This window comes from Oncorhynchus clarkii, chromosome 1 (genome assembly GCF_045791955.1).
Source record: "Oncorhynchus clarkii lewisi isolate Uvic-CL-2024 chromosome 1, UVic_Ocla_1.0, whole genome shotgun sequence".
Taxonomy (NCBI): Eukaryota; Metazoa; Chordata; class Actinopteri; order Salmoniformes; family Salmonidae; genus Oncorhynchus; species Oncorhynchus clarkii.
The window spans coordinates 63,598,440-63,620,725 of NC_092147.1; the positions used below are offsets into that span (position 1 = coordinate 63,598,440).

At 44.7% G+C, this 22,286-nt stretch overlaps 2 protein-coding genes across 2 annotated transcripts in view; one reads left to right on the forward strand and one right to left on the reverse strand.

Annotated features, from left to right (window-relative positions):
- Positions 1-273: 273 nt before the first annotated feature.
- Positions 274-3,373, reverse strand: LOC139410340 (multiple coagulation factor deficiency protein 2 homolog). The gene is made up of 4 exons (XM_071155793.1): positions 3,262-3,373; positions 2,604-2,787; positions 2,211-2,370; positions 274-2,080 (listed from the first exon to the last, which is right to left on the reverse strand). The coding sequence occupies exons 2-4, from the start codon at positions 2,768-2,770 to the stop codon at positions 1,949-1,951; spliced, it is 459 nt and encodes a 152-aa protein (XP_071011894.1). The 5' UTR covers positions 2,771-2,787; positions 3,262-3,373; the 3' UTR covers positions 274-1,948.
- Positions 3,374-4,784: 1,411 nt separating this feature from the next.
- Positions 4,785-22,286, forward strand: part of LOC139410356 (tetratricopeptide repeat protein 7A-like) — a 47,952-nt gene continuing 30,450 nt past the window's right edge. Inside the window, exons 1-15 of the mRNA XM_071155794.1 lie at positions 4,785-5,014; positions 7,370-7,533; positions 9,276-9,444; positions 12,327-12,457; positions 12,600-12,724; positions 13,049-13,127; positions 13,326-13,495; positions 14,419-14,482; positions 14,653-14,790; positions 15,378-15,461; positions 16,054-16,158; positions 19,381-19,498; positions 19,870-19,927; positions 20,062-20,134; positions 20,257-20,417. Of these exons, the coding sequence (XP_071011895.1) occupies positions 4,882-5,014; positions 7,370-7,533; positions 9,276-9,444; positions 12,327-12,457; positions 12,600-12,724; positions 13,049-13,127; positions 13,326-13,495; positions 14,419-14,482; positions 14,653-14,790; positions 15,378-15,461; positions 16,054-16,158; positions 19,381-19,498; positions 19,870-19,927; positions 20,062-20,134; positions 20,257-20,417 (1,772 nt within the window). The 5' untranslated portion in view covers positions 4,785-4,881. The remainder of the gene's footprint in view (positions 5,015-7,369; positions 7,534-9,275; positions 9,445-12,326; positions 12,458-12,599; positions 12,725-13,048; positions 13,128-13,325; positions 13,496-14,418; positions 14,483-14,652; positions 14,791-15,377; positions 15,462-16,053; positions 16,159-19,380; positions 19,499-19,869; positions 19,928-20,061; positions 20,135-20,256; positions 20,418-22,286) is intronic.

A 22,286-nucleotide genomic window follows, 5' to 3' on the forward strand; every position in this document is an offset into this window, starting at 1 on the left:
GTATGTTCTTGAGTGGCCGAGTTACACTTTTGACTTAAAGGGATACTTGAGGATTTTGGCAAGGAGGCCCTTTACCTTCTTCCCCAGAGTCAAATGAACCATTTTTATCTCTGCGTGAGGTTTGAAGGAAGATGCTAACTAGCGTTAGCGCAAAGTCTATGGGTATCTGCTAATTATCATAACCTACACCTCAGACAGATCTGCACTAACATGCACTCAAGAAGGCTGCAGTATGCGAATGCCACTTTGAGACATATTCAACTTAAAAAAAAAGAGAAGACATTCATATATTTGTTTATTGCAGCACATTACAAAGACAACACAGTTGCATGTGTCTACTACTCTTGTCATTTTACAGATTTTAATAACACATTTCTATTCAAGTAACCTGTATTCACCGAACAACCTCACTGAATGATGAAATTAGAACTCTTTTGTAACAAATAAAGTTTCAGTATTCATTTGGAAGTATTATAAATGGGTTGAATATAGACCTGGGCCTTATAGCATAAAGACCTGGTAACCTAATGATCTGTAACTGTTTGACAGCAATGGAGCTCAATTGGAAAGAATCAAGTGTGGTCTAACTACACATAATGTAACATCATTACTTCAATAGCATTTATAGCAACATAACCCTGCATTCTACTTATAGCACATCTGTACAATTAAGTTAACCCTTCAGTATTCCTGTCACCCAGAGGTCTCACTGTGCTATAAGTCAAAGTGAATCCAGTGATGAAGAAATCACAATGCGCACCACAACACATCTTCTGTATTAAAATTAGGATTCTGTTCATCTCAAGTATCAGCCCTGCTGTAAGCGGAATTGTGCGTTCAGGTTGGTGGGTAACAGACTATGTAAGGGATGTAAAGTACGTGTGGATCAGCAGATTAATGATTTGTGATTGACTGTGTCTGACCAGAACCAAACCCGTACCAAGTGCGGCTTTTATGTTACCTGAGTCGCATTCGGTTCGAACAAATGGGAGAAAGCGTTTTTGAAAACAAGAATGAGCAGTAGGACTTAGCCCAGGTATTACCGCCTCCGTTTCTAAACACTGTCTTCCATTTTGTTCCAACTGAAAGCAGCCCTGTTCATGGCTCGTTTCTGAGCGTCAGACAAATCCTCCAAACCTGCTTTGCCATTCCCACACTCCCACATACTCTGTGGTACAGTATACTGCATCCGGGCTGTAACATTCCCACTATGAGTAAATAGTACAAGAATGGTGCAGTAATAGTAAAGGCCACTCTTAAAGTTAAGGACCACAGGCAGTTGTCATAAATGGCCTAACTTGATTGGATGCATAAATATCAAAACCTTTGGTCCATAATCCTGGATTTTATACAGCAAAGCAGCGCTTAGGTAAATACCTGCTCAAGAATTTCATTCTAACATGACTGAACTAGTTTAGTTGCTAGCATACAGTAGACACAATTGGCAGTTTAATAATTACAGTAATAATTGAATAATCTACTGTGTATATATATCAGGGCTGGGCAAACCTTTCAATCTGGCCCACAGGAGTTTTGAGTAAAACCCATTTATTTTGTTTTGGGGGACGGGGGTTAAAAACTGCAGGTCACACTTGAACTTCTAAAACTAGATAGAAAGTATGTAGAAATGATAACGGACCTAAATAGTTTCAAATGACTGCCCTTTTTCTGACCCGCAAATAAGTTTTGACAAACAAAAATTGGTCAAAACAAAATCTGTGTGACCCTCCGTTGAATTTCGAAAAATCCCAATGTGGCCCTCAAGCCAAGACGTTTGCCCACCTCTGGTATAGATGCTGTCTGGACGGATGAAGGATAGTGATAGCCCCACAGAGAGCGTGAGACATGCACACCGGCTCAGGTAAATTAACGTGGTGTGGTGGAAAAAGTGGTGTGGTGGTGTGCAGTGCACGGAGCCAGACCCCAATAGTTAGGCACCGTCTCTCCTCTACTCCAGGGACCTGGCAAACTCGGCGTAGTCTATGTACCCGTCGTTGTTTTTGTCATTGTCCCTCAGAACATCATCTATAAGGCTTGTGAGGTCCTCCTCTTTCATAGGCTGGCTATCCTCTCCTTTTTCCTGCAGAAAATGTGGAAACATGGAAGTGCACGAGTGTGTAGATTAATAAAGTACATACAGTATGTGGCATCATTGGCTGATAATATATTTTTATTTATTTTTTACATTATGTTTTTCCTTTCACACATACCTCTTTGTGCACATGAGTGATGGCTGTGGCCAACTCCAGCCCATCCAGTAAGTTGTTGCCATCATAGTCGTGCATCTTAAAGTAGTGCAACTGCAGCTCCTGCGGCGACATATCCGACTCCGGCTTGTCAATCACACCTTCCAGATGCTCCATGATGTGTCTTAAGAGGACATAGGAGAGACACTGCTCAGTGCATTAACCATGCACACATTGTCCGCCAAATGATCGGTAAAGCTTGGAATAGAGCAAACTATTTAGATAGATAGATAGATAGATAGGAGTACTATCTATCTATCTATCTATCTATCTATCTATCTATCTATCTATCTGTACTTCTTCTGTTGCAAAGCATTAAAGAGCGGAGGATCATAATGAACACAACCCTTTACTCACTCTCTGTCATGGACCATGTTCTTGTCCAGGTGCATGTTAGGACGGTGACTCTCCGGTGGGTGTTCGTGGGCTGCCTGCTCATGTGAACGAACAGACAGCAGAAAGCAGGAGACCAGGAGTAGCCAGCCCCACACCACGCTCCTCTTGCTACTTACTCTTAACACCATTCTGGGCTGTACAGTAACTACACAGATACAGACACAGACAGAGAGCGTGAGCAAGGCAATTTTAACAACAAAGTTCATCAAAGCTGAATAATATGAACAATGGTTGCAAGCAAGGTGAAGGCACAGAACAGCCAGTGTCGCTCGTCACTGAATGGCAAGAGCTAGAAATAGGTGATCCATCTATGAGCCCATATGTTAACTTTTGGAAACACATACGTGGCAGAAGAATCAGAAGATTGATCAAATGGACTTGAAATATTTTCTGGCAATAAAAGCTTCATTGTTTTCAGTGATATGTTATTATATGTACAGTTCAGAATTACAATCTAGCTAGTGATGTTGTTGATAGACACATGGCTGGCTAAAGTTAATAATACTTGCACTTAGTTGGTTTAAGAACATCAGTTAGTTTAGCAAGATCATTCATTTGGTGATAACAAGCACACCGTTATGGAGCTGCAGCGATATGAATGATTAAAATGCATACTCACCAGTTGACAAACAGACTTGGAATAGTTCGCTTGTAAATTAACTACATGTATTTTCTTCAACCTTTTTGGGCATTACTGTGAGCCGTAGTCACCTTTCAACTCACGGACACGACAGCTAAATTCTGATTGGATATCGGCATTTTGCGTCAGAGATTTGAAGGCGTGAGGTAGCCAAACCCAGACACCTGTGCAAAACAGGAATGTGAATGTAGTTGTTCACTGGGTATTTCGTTGAATTTGTTAAGTAAACACATTTGACAAGTAAATATCAACCTTTCATAGGGAAAATTAAGCCACCAAATCTATTTTCCGAATATTTGACGGTGGATTACCAATAGAAACTTATCCTGACCTAAACATTAGTTTGCTGTGTAGCGAGTCAAGTGTTTCGAGCTGTCGTTTTCCAATGTTTTTGTGAAAGACCGATTTAGCAGCCGTCCTGGGAAACTATGCCCACAAAAATGTATTCGACCATCATGTCAAGGTCTATTAAATAATGTATTGTATTCTTGACAAATGGTCATTCAGATAATTGTTTGCCCCACCACTTTCTCCCTAATAAGGCACTCGCCAATTATATGTATACATTTTTGTTTTTAAGTTTGTAACATGTAAAGTGTTACATTCTTTGCCAATGGTTTTTCAACAGCTGAGACCCTCATAGTCACGCGTTACCATACAATGATGAATTGTCTGAGCAGACCATATGGCAGGTGTAGGTAGGCCTAGCTACCTTGAGCCACAAAACCTGAAAGTCGGGCAATGAAAATAGTTGACAATTGACCTTTTAAATACAGTAGCCTATTTAGGATTTATTGAGGGATTGGACATACACTGCGGTAAAAATCCGGAATAATAACTTGCCACCTGTGCGTCTCTTAGATCCACAGTTTGAACTTTACTGTTGTATCTATACCCTCTGCACTCTAGTGGGCTATTAGCGCTAATCCCAGGAATTGATCTAGTTAGGGAAAGCTTTTGAAGGGAAATCTAGGACGGTTATCTAGGGCAAAAGGCACTTCAAAGCAAAACGTTTTCAGCAGCCTATAGGCTAGCTAATGTGTTGCTTCTACCGTATTACAATGTAGGGTAAAGAAAAAAAATAATTCTACAATAATTGATTTTCCCCCTAAAATAGTTTAGGTGTGTAGACCTATTGTATGCAAACTAAATACAAGCGTAATAGGGTAGAGTCGACAACAAGGAGTTATTATATGTTGACTGGCTATAAAGCAATCATAAGCTACTTCATTAAATTGTTATTATGAAAAATAAACAAATCTGAATCTGCAAAAGTACACACAAATCTCCCAATCTCATCCTCAAACTGAAGCACCTGTCCTACAGTAGCCTCTGAGTTGGTATACAACTCGTTAACAGCATTGCTTTTTTCATTGTGTGTGCTAGTCCACATTGACTGATTGGTATTTAAGAATAAATGATGATTACATAATATTTTGACATGTCCACCCAAAATGTTAATGAGGAGGGACGTTCGGGCAGCCGCACATGCTCATAGATGGCATTACACTTTATTCATGATTTGTTTGCCAGTCCGCAGTTACTCCCCGGGTAACAGGGGAGTACGTTCACCGAGACAGATCGGGATCTAGAGCGGGCATGGCATCCAATAGGGTCTCTTTCTCGCAATACCGTCTGGAAGCGGAGATCGACCGCTACAGAGCAGAGTGCCAGTGGGACAAGATACCCACTATCGTAGAGCAACTCGTGGCCGCCAGATTTCACGAAGACGGTGAGTGATAACTACCTGTTGGATTCTGGTATAGGTTTCTTTTTCCTGACTAAGTTTTTGTCACATGTCCAGACAGGGATGGCAATAGTTCCGCATGAGTTGGACTTTGTACTCTGCAAGTAAGGGCTTACTCTGCAAACAATGAAAACGAACAGCTTTAGGTATGCCCAAACTGCAGTAGCTTACAATTCGAACAACTACATAATCACTTTACACCTCTCAATGGACAATGTTTAAAACACAGAACATATTGTAGTGAAAATGTATTAACTGATTGTCACTATCACTGTCATTTGTTCATTTAAAAAAATATATTTTCCATGTATTATAACACACCACTCAAGCACATTCACCAGGAGTGCAGTCTATATATTCAAATCTACTGTGTACTCAGTCTGAAGTGAGTAGCCAAATGTAGCTAACCACCTCATGTCGTTAAAGTAAACATGGGGTAAGGTGACATGGCTCACGACCTTGCTGCGTGTCACTGTTATTGTGTTAATGACCAAATCTTGTCATTTGATGTCATTTGATCAGCCGGATGGAACTCCCACTGCCCACCTGAGACTGTTTTCACCATGCCTGTAGGTGTACTGAACTGCTAAATGTGTTATGCCAGAGTGTGTAGAATTCAAGTCATCCCTAGCTGGTTTTCTGTTAAAGTCTGTCTTGATGTTGACAGTTTGCCCATAGTTTTGCCATTCTTGATTTTGTAACAACACTGTCCCTAGTTGTTAAAAAAATAAATAAGTGAAATGCTTGTGTTCCTAGCTCCAACAGTGCAGTAATATCTAACAATTCACAACAATACACACAAATCTAAAAGTAAAAGAATGGAATTTAGAAATATATAAATATTAGATCAAGCAGTGTCGGAGTGGCATTGACTAAAATACAGTAGAATAGAATACAGTATATACATATGAAATGAGTAAAGCAGTGTGTAAACATTATTTAAATATTTTTAAAGTGACTAGTGTTCAGTGTATATAGGGCAGCAGCCTCTAAGGTGCAGGGTTGCATAACCGGGTGGAAGGCGGCTAGTGATGGCCCCACCAAAAATCTGGGCTAATAATGTAAGAAATAACACACAAAAAAAACAAAATACTGCAAATTTACTTAGGAGCTAGAAGCAGAGCTGCCCTATCTGTCGGCGCCGACTACAAGTTGCAATTCAAGACAAGGGTGAAATCACGATCAGTCTCTGACCAGGACATTTTGAGATCAGAACAGTGTGCTGAAGATAATGTAGCTTTATTCAGATGCCGTGTAGAGGATATGTTATTCTCCTGAAGAATTTATCCACCACATGAACATTCCACGTTGCTGCTAGATTGTAGTTAATGTTTTAGAGAGCAGAATTATTTGTTTTATGCATTATGACACCATATTCTTAATTTAGTAGACCGTCATTGAAAATAAGAATTTGTTCTTAACTGACTTGCCTAGTTAAATAAAGTTTAAATACAAATACAAAATAAATACTGTACATCACAAGGTTTGGGTAGGTTACTTTCTAAATATAATCTGTTACTAGTTACCTGTCCAAAATTGTAATCAGTAACATAACTTTTCACAGTAATGTAATCTGATAACGTTCCGTTACTTTTGGATCACTTTCCCCTTAAGAGGCATTAGAAGACAAAAATTATCCATCAAACATATTTGGTGTGTCATCATAGTGGTCTCTGACTTGTGGTCAGGTTCGCACAGGTGGCCTTTTTTCAATGCTGAATTGAATGTCATTGAGAAAACAGAAAAGTGTCAATGTATTTTTTCACAAACATAATTTGTGCATTTAAAAGTAATCCAAGAAGTAATTATGATTTTTTTTTCAAAAGTATCTATCATCTGATTACAATATGTTTGCTGGTAACGTAACTGATTACAGGTACCGTTTTTTGTAATCAGATTATATGTAACTGTTTGACATGTAATCAGTTCATCCCGAACCCTGTACATCACATTAAACATTCTCCAGCCCCTATCATCCCTTTCAGTGACAAACCTTGACTGGGCCAGTCTCATAAGCATGAGGTGCTACAGTATGTCAGAGATGCTAGGACATATACTCCAGTCACAGACTTGGCGTCAGAACACACCACCAGAGATGGGAGAGGAGTGTTTGCAAGTGACTTTTATTGCCATCCAGTGACTTCAGTTTTAGGCTCCCCTGGTGTTTTTTTCTTCCTTCTCTCAGGGGCTTGTGGGAAATTATGCTATGATGGATTGGGCTGGGTTTATTTTGTGTCCCAAAGCAGCTGACCCCTGACCATGGACTCCCACTCTGCACTCAGCCCACCAACCCCTTTCACTACTCTGAATTCTGTCCTATTTCCCTGTGCCCTCCTCCAGATGACTACGGGACGCTGTTATTGGCAGAGGCCCTGCTGGAGGAGTGTCTGCAGGACAACCTGAGGCTGTTACGCAATGCTACGCCTTTGACGGACATCAACCAGCCCAAACTGTCCCGGTCAAAGGGCTACCTCAACTCCATCCTGAGCAGGGGGCTCCTGGGGGTCAGTCTGAGCATCTCCCCTCTGTGTCACCTCCCTCTACATCTTACTTCCTCCAATTCTACTTAGCTTTCTATCTCGTTAACTTGTTTCACCATGTTTCCAGTCAGTCTATTCTTTATACAGTGCATTCAGAAAGTATTCAGACTCCTTGCCTTTTTCCACATTTTGTTACGTTACAATCTTATTCTAAAATGGATTATATTGTTTTTTCCTCATCAATTTACACACAATAGCCCATAATGACAAAGCGTAAACAGATTTTTAGAAATATCACATTTACATAAGTATTCAGACCCTTTACTCAGTACTTTATTGAAGCACCTTAACAGCGTTTACAGCCTTGTGTCTTCTTGGGTATGACGCTACAAGCTTGGCACACCTGTATTTGGGGACTCTGCAGATCCTCTCAACCTCTGTCAAATTGGGTGGGGAGCGATGCTGCACAGCTGTTTTCAGGTTTCTCCAGAGATGTTCAATCGGACTCTGGCTGGGCCAATCAAGGACATTCAAAGACTTGTTCCAAAGCCACTCCTTTCTTTGTTTTGGCTGTGTGCTTAGGGTCATTGTCCTGTTGGAAGGTGAAACTTTGCCCCGGTCTGAGGTCCTTAGCGCTCTGGAGCAGGTTTTCATCAAGGATCTCGCTATACTTTGCTTCATTCATCTTTCCCTTGATCCTGACAAGTCTCCCAGTCCCTGTCACTGAAAAACATCCCCACAGAATGATGCTGCCACCATCATTCTTCACCGTAGGGATGGTGCCAGGTTTCCTCCATACGTGACACTTGGCATTCAGGCTAAAGAGTTCAATGTTGGTTTCTTCAGACCAGAGAATATTGTTTCTCATGGTCTGACAGTCCTTTGGGTGCCTTTTGACAAACTCCAAGCGGGCTGTCATGTGCCTTTTACTGAGGAGTGGATTCCATCTTGCCACTGAACCATAAAGGCCTGATTGGTGAAGTTCTGCAGAGATTGTTGTCCTTCTGGACAGTTCTCCCATCTCCACAGAGGAACCCTGGAGCTCTGTCAGAGTGACCATCGGGTTCTTGGTCACCTCCCTGACCAAGACCCTTCTCCCCTGATTGCTCCGTTTGGCCAGGCAGCCAGCTCTAGGAAGAGTCTTGGTGGTTCCAAACTTCTTTCATTTAAGAATGATGGAGGCCACTGTGTCCTTGGGGACCTTCAATGATATTGAAATGTTTAAGGTACCCTTCCCCAGATCTGTGCCTCGACACAATCCTCTCTCGGAGCACTAGGGACAATTCCTTCGACCTCATGGCTTGATTTTTGCTCTGACATTTACTGTCAACTGTGGGATCTTATATAGGCAGGTGTGTACCTTTCCAAATCATGTCCAATCAATTGAATTTACCACAGGTAAAGATGATCAATTGAAACAGGATGCACTTGAGCTCAATTTCGAGTCTCATAGCAAAAGGTCTGAATACTTATGTAAATAAGGTATTTCTAATTTGTATCTTTTATAAATGACAAAAAAAAACAAAAAAACTGTTTTTGCTTTGTCATTATAGGGTATTGGTTGTAGATTGACAAGGATTATTATAATTTTTTTAATCAATTTTAGAATAAGGCTGTAATGTAACAAAAGTGGGAAAGGGAAGGGTTCTGAATATTTTCCGAATGCATTGTATACAGTATGTACCTGTTTTCTCTGTGTTACCCTTCACTTAGCCTCTCGAAACAGCCATCGTGTTGTGTCTCTCTCTCTGTATGTCCCCACACAGCCCAGGTACCTGAACGAGGCTCTTCTCCTGATGGCCAAAATACACTATGTCCAGGGTCATTACCGTGATGCCCAGGGCATGTGTGCAAGGGTGGGCATAGACGAGCTGACGGGGGACGAGCAGCCCGTCTACCACCTGCGTCTGCTCGCAGAGGCCTTTGTCATCAAAGGTACCAATCCTTTCATAAGCAAATACTGGGTGGTATGATATATGGAAAACGCATAATGTTTAACCGGTGTGGTATTTAGTTATGGACATTTTTTAGAAGACAGACTAAACATTCTGTGTTACCTGAAATGGTGACCTGAATATGACCTATATCAGGGATGTGCAACTTTGATGGGGGTGGGTGCCACAAAAAAGCTGAACTCATCATTATTACTTAAGCAGTAATGCCCAAGGGGGTGTGGTATATGGCCAATATACCACAGCTAAGGGCTGTTCTTAAGCACGACGCAACGCGGAGTGCCTGGATACAGCCCTTAGCCATGGTATATTGGCCATATACCACACCCTGAGGTGCGTTATTGCTATTTTTTTTTTTTTTTTTTGAATTTTACCCCTTTTTCTCTCCAATTTCGTAGTATCCAATTGTTGTAGTAGCTACTATCTTGTCTCATCGCTACAACTCCCGTACGGGCTCGGGAGAGACAAAGGTTGAAAGTCATGCGTCCTCCGATACACAACCGCTGCTTCTTTAACACAGCGCACATCCAACCCGGAAGCCAGCCGCACCAATGCGCCGGAGGAAACACCGTGCACCTGGCCACCTTGGCTAGCGTACACTGCGCCCAGCCCGCCACAGGAGTCGCTGGTGCGCGATGAGACAAGGACACCCCTACCGACCAAGCCCTCCCTAACCCGGGCGACGCTAGGCCAATTGTGCGTCGCCCCACGGACCTCCCGGTCACGGCCGGTTACGACAGAGCCTGGGCGCGAACCCAGGACTCTGATGGCACAGCTGGCGCTGCAGGACAGCGCCCTTAACCACTGCGCCACCCGGGAGGCCCACGTTATTGCTATTTTAAGCTGGTTACCAGCTTAAATTAGATCAGTAAGAGTAAATGTTTTGTCATACCCGTGGTATACGGTCTGATATACCACGGCTGTCAGCCAATTGATCCAAGGGCCTTCAAAATTGTGCGGCCTGCAGGCTGCCAGTTGCCCATCCATGAACACTCAATGCACAAACTAAAGGAAGGACCAGGGCCTATTTTCATAAAGTATCTGAGTAGGAGTGCTGATCTAGGATCAGGTCCCCCCTCTGTCCATTCATTATAATCTACATAGCAAAACTGATCCTAGATCACCACACCTACTATGAAACGCTTTATAATTACAAGCCCAGAGCTACAAATGATGATTATTTCAATCAGGTATCTGGTTTTAGTCTCCGTCTGTACTGTGTAATGATTACATGGATCTCAAATATGATTTGCATACTGGCATTACTCTCTCTCCCACGATTTAGACAAAGAGACAGCCAAAGCCTGCAGACTAGCACGTTTCCCTGAAAAACACTCAAGTTGAACAGAACTGTGCATAAATGTACTTAATGATCTGTTTCCTAATCCCCATGGTAGGAGTTATTATAGGCCTGTGATGACTATAACCGTGTATGGTTTTAGAAGTCGCCCTCTCTAGGATGTCTGAATACAATCATGAGAATGAAATATGCCTGGAAAACCTTTGCTTGATTAGAGAGATCAGTAATCGCAGGTATGTTGATATGAATGTAGTGAAATCTTTACTCCAAAGGCACGAACAGACCAGTAAGATTGTCGAGTGTCTACCGGCCGAGAGTACTTAGCACCTCTGAACAGAGTGCCGGCAGGAGGACCCTATAACAGACCGAACCGCCAGCAAGCGAATGAATGGCAAATGAACGGCCCCCCTACCGTACAGGCCGACAATCGGTCTGGTGAGTTTTCTCCTTTAGGCTGTGGAAGAAAGGAAGCGTTGGCCATGTGTTCATTTACATGAGGGAGGACATTTGACTTGACAGATTGCTATGCGTTGATTCATTTGCCAAAGGTATTGTTATGTGTGTGTGTCTTTGTGTCTGTTCGTTCTTCTGTTCGTTCTTCAAATCACTTCCTGGTTTAAGACTTCTCTTGGAAGTGATTACAAATCAAATGGGAACTTACTCAGATTTGAGTCCAAGTAATGCAGTAAAGATGTCTCTAGGGAACCATCTATATATAGTTGGACTGAAACTATGAGTTCTGTTAGGCAGAGTTTCCACATGAACACACACACACACACACACACACACACACACACACACACACACACACACACACACACACACACACACACACACAGTGAAACAGAGGGCGTTGTCCATTGTCACACACAACACACTGCTGGTCCATGTCTGGATAATTGTGTTTGAGAAGCGTCACATCATCATCATGAGATGCATTACATTCAAACCAGTCATAGCTTCCTGGCCGTTGACACGTTAACGCCATCACAGTGTCTGCTGCTTAGATTGAAGGGAAGATTTCATGAAGCAGCCTTGTTGACGTCTATCATTGAATAAACCATAATGGACTATAAGTAATGTTAGTAGAATAGTACTAGAGTCAAGCCAATATGCTTAAAGAGAAGATCTGATGGGGATCACTCAGCTATGTACAGGGCTTGACATTGCATAGTTTCTCAACCTCCTTCCAAGGTTTCCATTATATTGTTTTGTTACTGTTATGAGATAGGAATATTTGTTAGATGAGGTCTTGTCTATTGGCAGCTGCTCCTTATTTGATTAAGGCTGTTGTCTGGTCGTGTCCTCCCTGCAATCCTGGAGGTCTCGTCTCACTATTTATTTATACTAATAACCATATTCCCCCTCCGGCCATCTGTCCCAAGCTCATCCTCCCATACACTCATTGTCTCGAAATTACACATTATCCATACAAAACAAGCCGGCGTCTTCCTACAAGCAACAGTGCTATTTGTTTTCTGTGTCAAATGTCTTTCTTTCTTTCTTTCTCTCTTTATCCCTCTGTATCTCTCTGTATTTCTCTCTCCCCTCTCTCTCTCTCTCAGGTCTGTCCCTGGACCACCAGGCAGTGTCAGCTGCCTCCCGCGTCCGTCTGTCTGAGCGAGAGGAGGAATGCCTGTCCTGCTACCTGAGGGCCTGTGACACAGCTCTCGTTTACCTGCAAGAGCTCGATAAGGTGTGTGTGTCTGTGTGTTTTTGCTTGTTTTTTTGTTTTTTTTACCCCCAATGCAGATAATACATGTTATTTCATGATACAAAGCGGCACAAAACCACTTGGTGTATGTGTTTACCAACTGAAGTTGTTACTGTGTTGGCAGATGGTGGTCACCTCTAGTTCTAAATTAGGTAAGGCCAGTTTGGCCCCTCCACCACTGGACATTGACCTGGGCTTCTTCCAGCAGGCGGCGCTACAGAGTGCGTACCTGTGTCTGCTACATAGGGGGTGAGTAAATGGTCCGGTAGAGCAGTCAAAGATGGTGGAAGCTTCGCTCTCTTCCTGTCTGGAGCAGTGCGTTGTGATTTCAGCCACAGCAAGTGGCACTTTTGTTTTTGACCAGTAGGTTTCAGTATTGCACCTCAGATAGGACAGAGTCATTGTTTGTAGTGGCGGGATTGAGCTCCGGTGTGCCACTCATTGATGCGTAGATGGAGCAGCATGCTATGCTGCTGGCACTGACCAACAAGGCCCTAGGCACTGAACACCCTGTCTGTCTGTCCGTCTGTTTTGTCTGTCTGCATGTCTCTGTCTGTTTTGTCTGTCTGTCAGTCACCTGGCCCAGGGAGCCCACCAGCTGCGTAGGGTCCTCGGGGTGGTGGAGTCTCGAGGCTCCCAGAGCTTCAGGAAGGTGAGGAGGGCTCACATTGTCACCTAGTTAGCAGGACGAATCACTGGCTGTCTACCGGTATATGTATTTTACCTTTACGGACTGGAGGTTTTCCTGACAACTCGACTTGACTTAGTCAGGAAACCGTCCTGGCCCTAGTTGTGCCCTAGTTATATTTTCCGGGCACTGTATGGCATGTTTAATTAATGTGCCTCATAGGCTGCAGCGCGGAAGCTGGCTGAGGTGTTGCTGAGCTCGGTGAGTGAGGACAGCTACTGGGCCCCCATGTCCCTCCCACCCTCCGCCTGGCTGCAGAGAGAAGGGAACGCCGGGCCGAAGGACGCCATCTACCCCTCCTCCAAACCACCTCAGCGCTACAGTACTGACAGGTCTGTATCTCTCCTCTCTTCTTCTTTTCCTTCCTCTCTTTCTTTCCCTCCGTCTTTCCCTCCCCCCACTCCCCTTTCTTTTCTGTTCATGTGTAATTGCATTATTCCGCTGATATTGCTCAATCATTTAACTTCACCACTGGCTTGAGAGATCAGCTCACACTCCCATACAGGGAGATGTGTGTGACCCAGCTTGAACCGTTGAACCTTAAATAGTCCTAGAGCTTCGACAAGACAGACCTTCCTAGAGGCCCAGTCCACCATTCCGGTCATACAAAACCCACACGTGGAACATGACTTGATCTCACCACAGTCTGACTCCTATTGGCTCGGAACTCTGTGGATTCGTGTTTCCTGTGTGGAGTTTTTAGAGGCTTTGTCAGGGACTTACCTTTGGCTGTTCCAGCGGATCTCATATAAGATCTTATTGGTATGCGCCATCCTCAGAGGATATCGAATGCTGCGCCCCAAACAACGTGCGTGAGTGAGAGCACAAGAGCAGGAATGGGAGAATGCACTCTGGGAAATAAGGTTTGATTCGTTGTCACGGGTTCCTCCTTTAGAAGTGCCATGATAGTGTCTTGTAATTGTATCTTTAGTCGGTACGTCAGGGGATCAGCCAGAGAGCAGTCGAGATCGAAGGAGAGAGAGAGAGTGAGATGGTTCAACTGATTGGTGGAAGGAATGGGGAAGGTGCCAGAGGAAAAAAGAGAGGTACACGCGTGCTTACACATTTTGTGCACGTGCGGGTGAGAGACACCCGAGAGAGCGGCGTGCTGTGATACTGTAGGGGTGGTCAGAGGGTTGTGTTACACCACCAGCAGGTGAAGTGGAAACAGGACACTCCCCGTGATCTAGCCAACGGAATGGGGCTGTTGCGTTACTCGTCACTTCCTGCTCCTATTTCCTGTGTCTCCTCGCAGTGTCTTCTGTCCCCAGGACGTGGTCGAGGAGGCAGTCCTCCTGCTGCTCATCACAGAATCCATGGTGAGACATTGATTTAAAAAAGGCTTTGACAGGTGTAAGGCTAGCTTTCACTGGTCCCGTCAAATCAGGTAAAGGAAAGGACTGTAGCAGATTAGAGGCACTTCATAGGCCTACTATTGCAACAGACTTGTGTTGAATCTGATCCTGAATCTGTACTCTTCCCCCTATAGGCCAGCGGAGATGCAGTCATCAGCCGAGCGCCCGACCATAAGGAGGCGCAGGAGACCAGTCTGCAGGACGCCACCTCTGTCTACGACCTGCTGAGCATCGGCATGGCCAGGAGGGGGCAGTATGCCATGCTGTCTGAGGTGAGACTGCCTCGAAAAACACTGGAGGCTAAAGGGAGGATAGGAGATACTTCAACAGAATTAGCTCTAGACTGTGTGAAGGGAAAGCCCTTGCCTGGCAACTTTGTAATGCCCCCTGTTGTGTCATATACTTTCAAGCAGGGTTTTGTGCTCTCTCTTTCTCTGTCTTTCTCTGTATCCTTTTCTGTCTTTCTCCCCCCTCTCTCTCTCTCTCTCTTATTCTCTGTCTCTCTGGCTTACCCAGTCTTCTCTCTATTTGCATTCAGGTTGGCAGCCATTTTTCTCCAGGTGAATGAGAATGAGCACTGGCAAACAGGTGAACCCTCTCACGTGTGGGGCCATGCAGGGCGCCACTAGGCTAGCTAACAATAGACGCTGGCTATGTCTGTCTGCCTGGCTAACTTCCTCCCTCTCATAGGTGTCACAGTGTGGAGCTTGCTAGTTAGAGCTCTTTAACTTAACCTCAAGCCCTCAACCTTCAACCTCACTCTTCTTCAACAACGTGTGTTGATACGTCTGCCCTGCGAGCTGAAATGCGTGTGTGCGTGCGTGTCTTGTGTGCCTGCACGTATGTATGTGTTCTCCAGTGCCTGGAGCGGGCCATGAAGTTCTCGTTTAAGGAGTTCCACCTCTGGCACCAGTTGGGCTTGTCACTCATGGCGTGTGGGAAGGTGAGCTTATCGTCGTATCTTTTCACACATACCCCACCATTCACATGCACAGACACACGCACAAGCGCGCGCACACACACACACACACACTTTCTATCCTACTGGCACCACTACCTGCTCGCAATCATATAGGCTGACTCATCCTCTAAATGTTGCTGTGCGGTTGCGTGTGCGATAGCGCTGACTGAGCGAGCGCTCATTGGGAGATGATGAGTAGTGTGACACAGATAGAAAGTTCTGGAATCTGAGTGAAACAGGAGGATTGATCTCCTCCTTTGCCTGGCTGCCTGCAGGACGAGGCGACTCTGGAGATCAATGGAGAGCTCTGGAAATAGTCTGTTCCCTATAAGGATGGGGGGGGGGGCTTCAGTGTCATCAGATCCGCTTCTTTTTCAGGGCCAGCCGTGTGTGTGATAGTGTTTGTAGTGCATTGATGAATGGCCTATATGAGTCCGTATCTGTGTTACTCTATATGGATAGTAAATGTGTGTGTGATCTATACTCCTGTTATATCACTTGACTACAGTATGAGAGTGTGTGTGTGTGTGTGTAAGCATGAATATGTGAGTGTGTGTGTGTCTGTGTTTTACAGGGTGTGGGCGCCGTGTCTGTGCTCAAGGAGTGTGCCAGGATGAGAGCCGAGGACCCCTCACTGCCCATGTTGGCTGCCAAAGTCTGCATCGGCCAGCTGCACTGGGTGAATGACACACACACACACACACACGCACTCTTTCTATTTCACGATACATGTACACAACATACCATGCATACCATCCATACAGGAAGTCTGTCACCATCCAGAATAGCTGCACCCATTATTCCACACTAACAACGCCCTACCCACCCCTCCACTGTGGTAGCCAGCCCAGTACTGGCTGTCCCGTTGATCCAGGAGGGGGTGGGGGGGGGGTGGGGGGGGGTGGTTGGTGTAGGATTAGGAGACGCGTGACGGCATGGCACATCTGTCAGTACAACAGAGGAGCTAGAGATCATGGGTGTCTCGAGAGACTAAGGCGCTTACAGCCGTAATCACAATAGGACACTGTGGGACCACAGAGCAACGAATGACAATACATCTGGACCCAATAACCGACCATGGAAACACATTTGCACTGGAAAGTCTGGGAGTCTGAGACTTTTGGGAGTGATTCGAGGACCTTTGAATCCTAGTTGGTTGGAGTGGAGTGACCAATATATATACAGTGCCTTGCGAAAGTATTCGGCCCCCTTGAACTTTGCGACCTTTTGCCACATTTCAGGCTTCAAACATAAAGATATAAAACTGTATTTTTTTGTGAAGAATCAACAACAAGTTGGACACAATCATGAAGTGGAACGACATTTATTGGATATTTCAAACTTTTTTAACAAATCAAAAACTGAAAAATTGGGCGTGCAAAATTATTCAGCCCCCTTAAGTTAATACTTTGTAGCGCCACCTTTTGCTGCGATTACAGCTGTAAGTCGCTTGGGGTATGTCTCTATCAGTTTTGCACATTGAGAGACTGACATTTTTTCCCATTCCTCCTTGCAAAACAGCTCGAGCTCAGTGAGGTTGGATGGAGAGCATTTGTGAACAGCAGTTTTCAGTTCTTTCCACAGATTCTCGATTGGATTCAGGTCTGGACTTTGACTTGGCCATTCTAACACCTGGATATGTTTATTTTTGAACCATTCCATTGTAGATTTTGCTTTATGTTTTGGATCATTGTCTTGTTGGAAGACAAATCTCCGTCCCAGTCTCAGATCTTTTGCAGACTCCATCAGGTTTTCTTCCAAAATGGTCCTGTATTTTGCTCCATCCATCTTCTCATCAATTTTAACCATCTTCCCTGTCCCTGCCGAAGAAAAGCAGGCCCAAACCATGATGCTGCCACCACCATGTTTGACAGTGGGGATGGTGTGTTCAGCTGTGTTGCTTTTACGCCAAACATAACGTTTTGCATTGTTGCCAAAAAGTTCAATTTTGGTTTCATCTGACCAGAGCACCTTCTTCCACATGTTTGGTGTGTCTCCCAGGTGGCTTGTGGCAAACTTTAAACAACACTTTTTATGGATATCTTTAAGAAATGGCTTTCTTCTTGCCACTCTTCCATAAAGGCCAGATTTGTGCAATATACGACTGATTGTTGTGCTATGGACAGAGTCTCCCACCCCAGCTGTAGATCTCTGCAGTTCATCCAGAGTGATCATGGGCCTCTTGGCTGCATCTCTGATCAGTCTTCTCCTTGTATGAGCTGAAAGTTTAGAGGGACGGCCAGGTCTTGGTAGATTTGCAGTGGTCTGATACTCCTTCCATTTCAATATTATCGCTTGCACAGTGCTCCTTGGGATGTTTAAAGCTTGGGAAATCTTTTTGTATCCAAATCCGGCTTTAAACTTCTTCACAACAGTATCTCGGACCTGCCTGGTGTGTTCCTTGTTCTTCATGATGCTCTCTGCGCTTTTGACGGACCTCTGAGACTATCACAGTGCAGGTGCATTTATACGGAGAATTGATTATTTATTTAGGTCATTTAGGTCAACATTGGATCATTCAGAGATCCTCACTGAACTTCTGGAGAGAGTTTGCTGCACTGAAAGTAAAGGGGCTGAATAATTTTGCACGCACAATTTTTCAGTTTTTGATTTGTTAAAAAAGTTTGAAATATCCAATAAATGTCGTTCCACTTCATGATTGTGTCCCACTTGTTGTTGATCCTTCACAAAAAAATACAGTTTTATATCTTTATGTTTGAAGCCTGAAATGTGGCAAAAGGTCGCAAAGTTCAAGGGGGCCGAATACTTTCGCAAGGCACGGTATATATATATATATATATATATATATATATATATATATATATATATACACATACATACAGTGGGGTCCAAAATGATTGGCACCCTCGATAAAGACGAGCAAGGACTGTATAAAATATATAATTTTGGGAAATGTTGCACCTTTATACTCCTATCATTATTTTTGCTCGGAGAAAGAGATTTTGTTTAACAAGTATTATTGTAATTTGTTCCACAAAGAGACAGGGTTCAAAATGATTTCACACCCCTGTTTTCAATACCTTTCAGAAGCTCAGGATAATAGCACTGAACCGTTTTCTAAAATGTTTCATGGAACTTTGTTGATAGCATCCGTATTCCGAGAAAGAGAGGGATCGCGAGAGAGGAGGAGGATGAAGAGGAGGGAGAGGAGAGCTAGAAAGAGAGGGATTGAGAGAGAGGAGGAGGATGAAGAGGAGGGAGAGGAGAGCTAGAAAGAGAGGGATCGCGAGAGAGGAGGAGGATGAAGAGGAGGGAGAGGAGAGCTAGAAAGAGAGGGATCGCGAGAGAGGAGGAGGATGAAGAGGAGGGAGAGGAGAGCTAGAAAGAGAGGGATCGCGAGAGAGGAGGAGGATGAAGAGGAGAGCTAGAAAGAGAGAGGGAAGGGCTTATGGTACAGGAGTAAGAGAGGAGAGGGGGGATAGTCCCCCCCCCCCATACCTTACACTGAGTCACACAGCCCTGCTCAGCCACACTCTGACTGCAGCCTGGCGCTGTTTGAGGGGGGACTAATTTGTTAAGCATGAATTGCTATTTGTTAATATCAAAGAAATCAGGTAAATACATCATTTTTCTCTCTCAACTCTATAGTGTGCTGTTCTTCACCTGAATCTACAGAGTCCTCCTCACACTAACCATACACTGCCTTTTAACACTATTCAATGTCATTCTTCCCTCGATGTCATTCTGCCTACCATACAGGCCTTCGGATACGAACTCTCTATACTATACGAATAGAAAAGCTCACTAAACAAGACAAACTGAACACGCCTTTAAACCCTTGAGCGCACAGTTGGTTCCATAGTAAGTACTTCAGCAGACTAGAGACTGTACTACTAGACACCCGTATTGCGTCTGACTGTTATCTCTGCGTGTGTGATAGCTGGAGGAGGCAGAGGCCCTGTCTCAGCGTGTGGTGTCCATGGGAGAGGAGGCTGCAGAGTTTCTGCCCCGTGCATACCTGACTGTGGGGCTGTGCTGCAGTCTGCAGGCCTCTGACGGTAAGAGACATCACTGCGAGCTGCTGTCGAGGCAGGATAGGTTTCCTGTAACCTTCCTGTAGTCCCTTGTCCAGATAGAGTGAGAAAACGGCACTTTACAGAACCCACTGAACTCACTTGTCCTGACGATCCATCGTTTCCCTTCCTAATTCCCCATCCCCATCACTCTTTGCCGTAACTAATTCAGAGGTAAACTGTGTATGGATGAATCTGAGGTGTTACTCGCGAACAGTCAGTGGTGCGAAAGACAGTAGAACTGTGCGGGGAAAAAATACCACAAACCTCATTATAATCTACTATTAGAAAATGTCCACTAAAATGTCTTGTTCTCCACTAATGGATTTGTCCCTCTGTACCTAATCTCTCTCCAGCCACTCTGAAAGCTCAGCGGGATGGGTTCAACAGACGAGCGCTGCAAAATCTGCAAAAGTACGTACCAACTGCCAACCTCTCTCTGTCGGTCTAGGTTGGTCTTAACCTGTGTGTTTGTTTCTGTAGTCAGCGTGCGCTACAGTTTGTGTGTTTATTCTGCTTTGTCAGTGAGTGTGACCTCTCTACTGCAGAGCCTATGCACTGGACCCCAATGATGCTAAGATTGCCCTCTACCTGTCGCTCCAGCTGGCTCTTGTACGGCAGGTCAGTCAGCACGGCCACACACGCACTCACCATTAGGGCTCGTCTTAGTGGTTCTCCATTTTGGATCTTATGCCTCTCTAGTCCTTGGGTTTCTGTTCTTCACTGTGGGTGTGTGTGTGCAGGTGGCAGCTGCCATGGATCCCCTGCAGGTGGCTCTGTCTCTGCATGGGGACGACCTGCACTCTCTCCACCTGCTGACCCTGCTGCTCAGCGCCCAGAAACACCACCAACATGCCCTGGAAACCCTCACACTAGCCCTCAGTCAACACCCCGAGAACTTCAAGTAGTAACCCACTCTCTCCTGTAGTCAGTCTGTCTGTCTGTCTGTCTGTCTGTCTGTCTGTCTGTCTGTCTGTCTGTCTGTCTGTCTGTCTGTCTGTCTGTCTGGTCTGGTCTGGTCTGGTCTGGTCTGGTCTGGTCTGGTCTGGTCTGGTCTGTCTGTGAGACCAGCTCCGGTGTGTGTCACCCATACGGGTGCTCTGGACCTTTCTGTGGGGATAGGGTGTCTTACCACGGACGGACACACACACACACACACACACACACACACACACACACACACACACACACACACACACACGCACACCGAAGGCTTTATTTAGACGTGCCAGACCGGGCATCTGCAGTGCGCCGCGGAGACTACCCTCACACACCTTTACCCTATTCACACTGCCGCACTGACTTTACCATTTAGGTTGGTGCTGCAGTACTCCCTCTCTGTTTGAGAAGCAGAAAATATTATGCAGTAGTAAACATACACTGACACCCTGCATTATACTCATATGTCACCATGCAATTGACCCGTGCCTCAGTGTTGCCTCTTTCTATTAGAAGAATATGGATATTTGATAGCCACGTGCCATTTATAGTAGGTTGCAGTACCACCTCACCTGAGCGTCTGCAATAACCATCTAATACACGTGTTCTTCACAGAACAACCATTTGGGGTCAGTGTTGGTCTCCATGATCTCAAGAAGAGGCAGAGAGGGACACAGCGAAAATAGATAAGAGATGCATGAGTGGGATATAGAGAAAGGGAGAAAAGAGAGAGAGAAGTGGAGTCAAAGAAGGACAGAGAAAATCAAACATGCAATTGATATTGTATTTGTGGCTGTATACTAGATCATCTAAAGCGTATATTGTAGCGATCTCTCTACCTCATATTCATATGCGTGCGCACGCACACCCACACACACACACACAGACACACACACACACACACACACACACACACACACACATCTTCTCCATAGAGACACTTGACTGCATTGACCCATTTAAGAGCTCTTTGCCAGGCTCAGCCAATCACAGCCCTCCCTGCGCCAGGAATGCCCATCACCCCGGTAACCATGAGGTCATATGGTGGAGGGAGCAGTCAACATCAGTTGTTTTTCCACTCAGTTGTTATGGAGAAATAGAGAATGGGTATTTTCAGCCCAGGCAGGGACACATACAGTGCATTCGGAAAGTATTCTGACCCCTTGAATTTTTCAATTTTGTTACGTTACAGCCATATTCTAAAATGTATTAAATTGTTGTTTTTCCTCAATACCCCATAATGACGAAGCAAAAACAGGTGTTTTTTCTTGGTGCAAATGTATTAAATTAAATTAAACTGAAATATCACATTTACGTAAGTATTCAGACCCTTTACTCAGTACTTTGTTGAAGCACCTTTGGCAGTGATTACAGCCTCGACTCTTCTTGGGTATGACGCTACAAGCTTGGTACACCTGTATTTGGGGAGTTTCTCCTATTCTTCTCTGCCGTTCCTCTCAAGCTCTGTCAAGTTGGACGGGGAGCGTTGCTAAACAGCTATTTTCCTGACTAGTCTCCCAGTCCCTGCCAATGAAAAACATCCCCACGGCATGATGCTGCCACCACCATGCTTCACCGTAGGGATGGTTCTCCCATCTCCACAGAGGAACTCTGGAGCTCTGTCGGAATGACCATCGGGTTCTTGGTCATCTCCCTGACCAAGGCCCTTCTCCCCCGATTGCTCAGTTTGGCCGGCCGGCCAGCTTTAGGAAGGGTCTTGGTGGTTCTAAACGTCTCTCGGAGCTCTACAGACAATTCCTTCGACCTCATGGCTTGGTTTTTGCCTCTGACATGCACTGTCAACCGTGGGACCTTATATAGACAGGCGTGTGCC

Bases quoted from the DNA above. Each gene is read 5' to 3' on its own strand.
- LOC139410340 (XM_071155793.1), bottom strand. From the start codon at position 2,770: ATGGTGTTAAGAGTAAGTAGCAAGAGGAGCGTGGTGTGGGGCTGGCTA. The intron at 2,371-2,603 runs GTGAGTAAAGGG...TGTCCTCTTAAG, and splicing joins AACATGGTCCATGACAGAGA to ACACATCATGGAGCATCTGG. The intron at 2,081-2,210 runs GTATGTGTGAAA...CATTTTCTGCAG, and splicing joins TCACTCATGTGCACAAAGAG to GAAAAAGGAGAGGATAGCCA.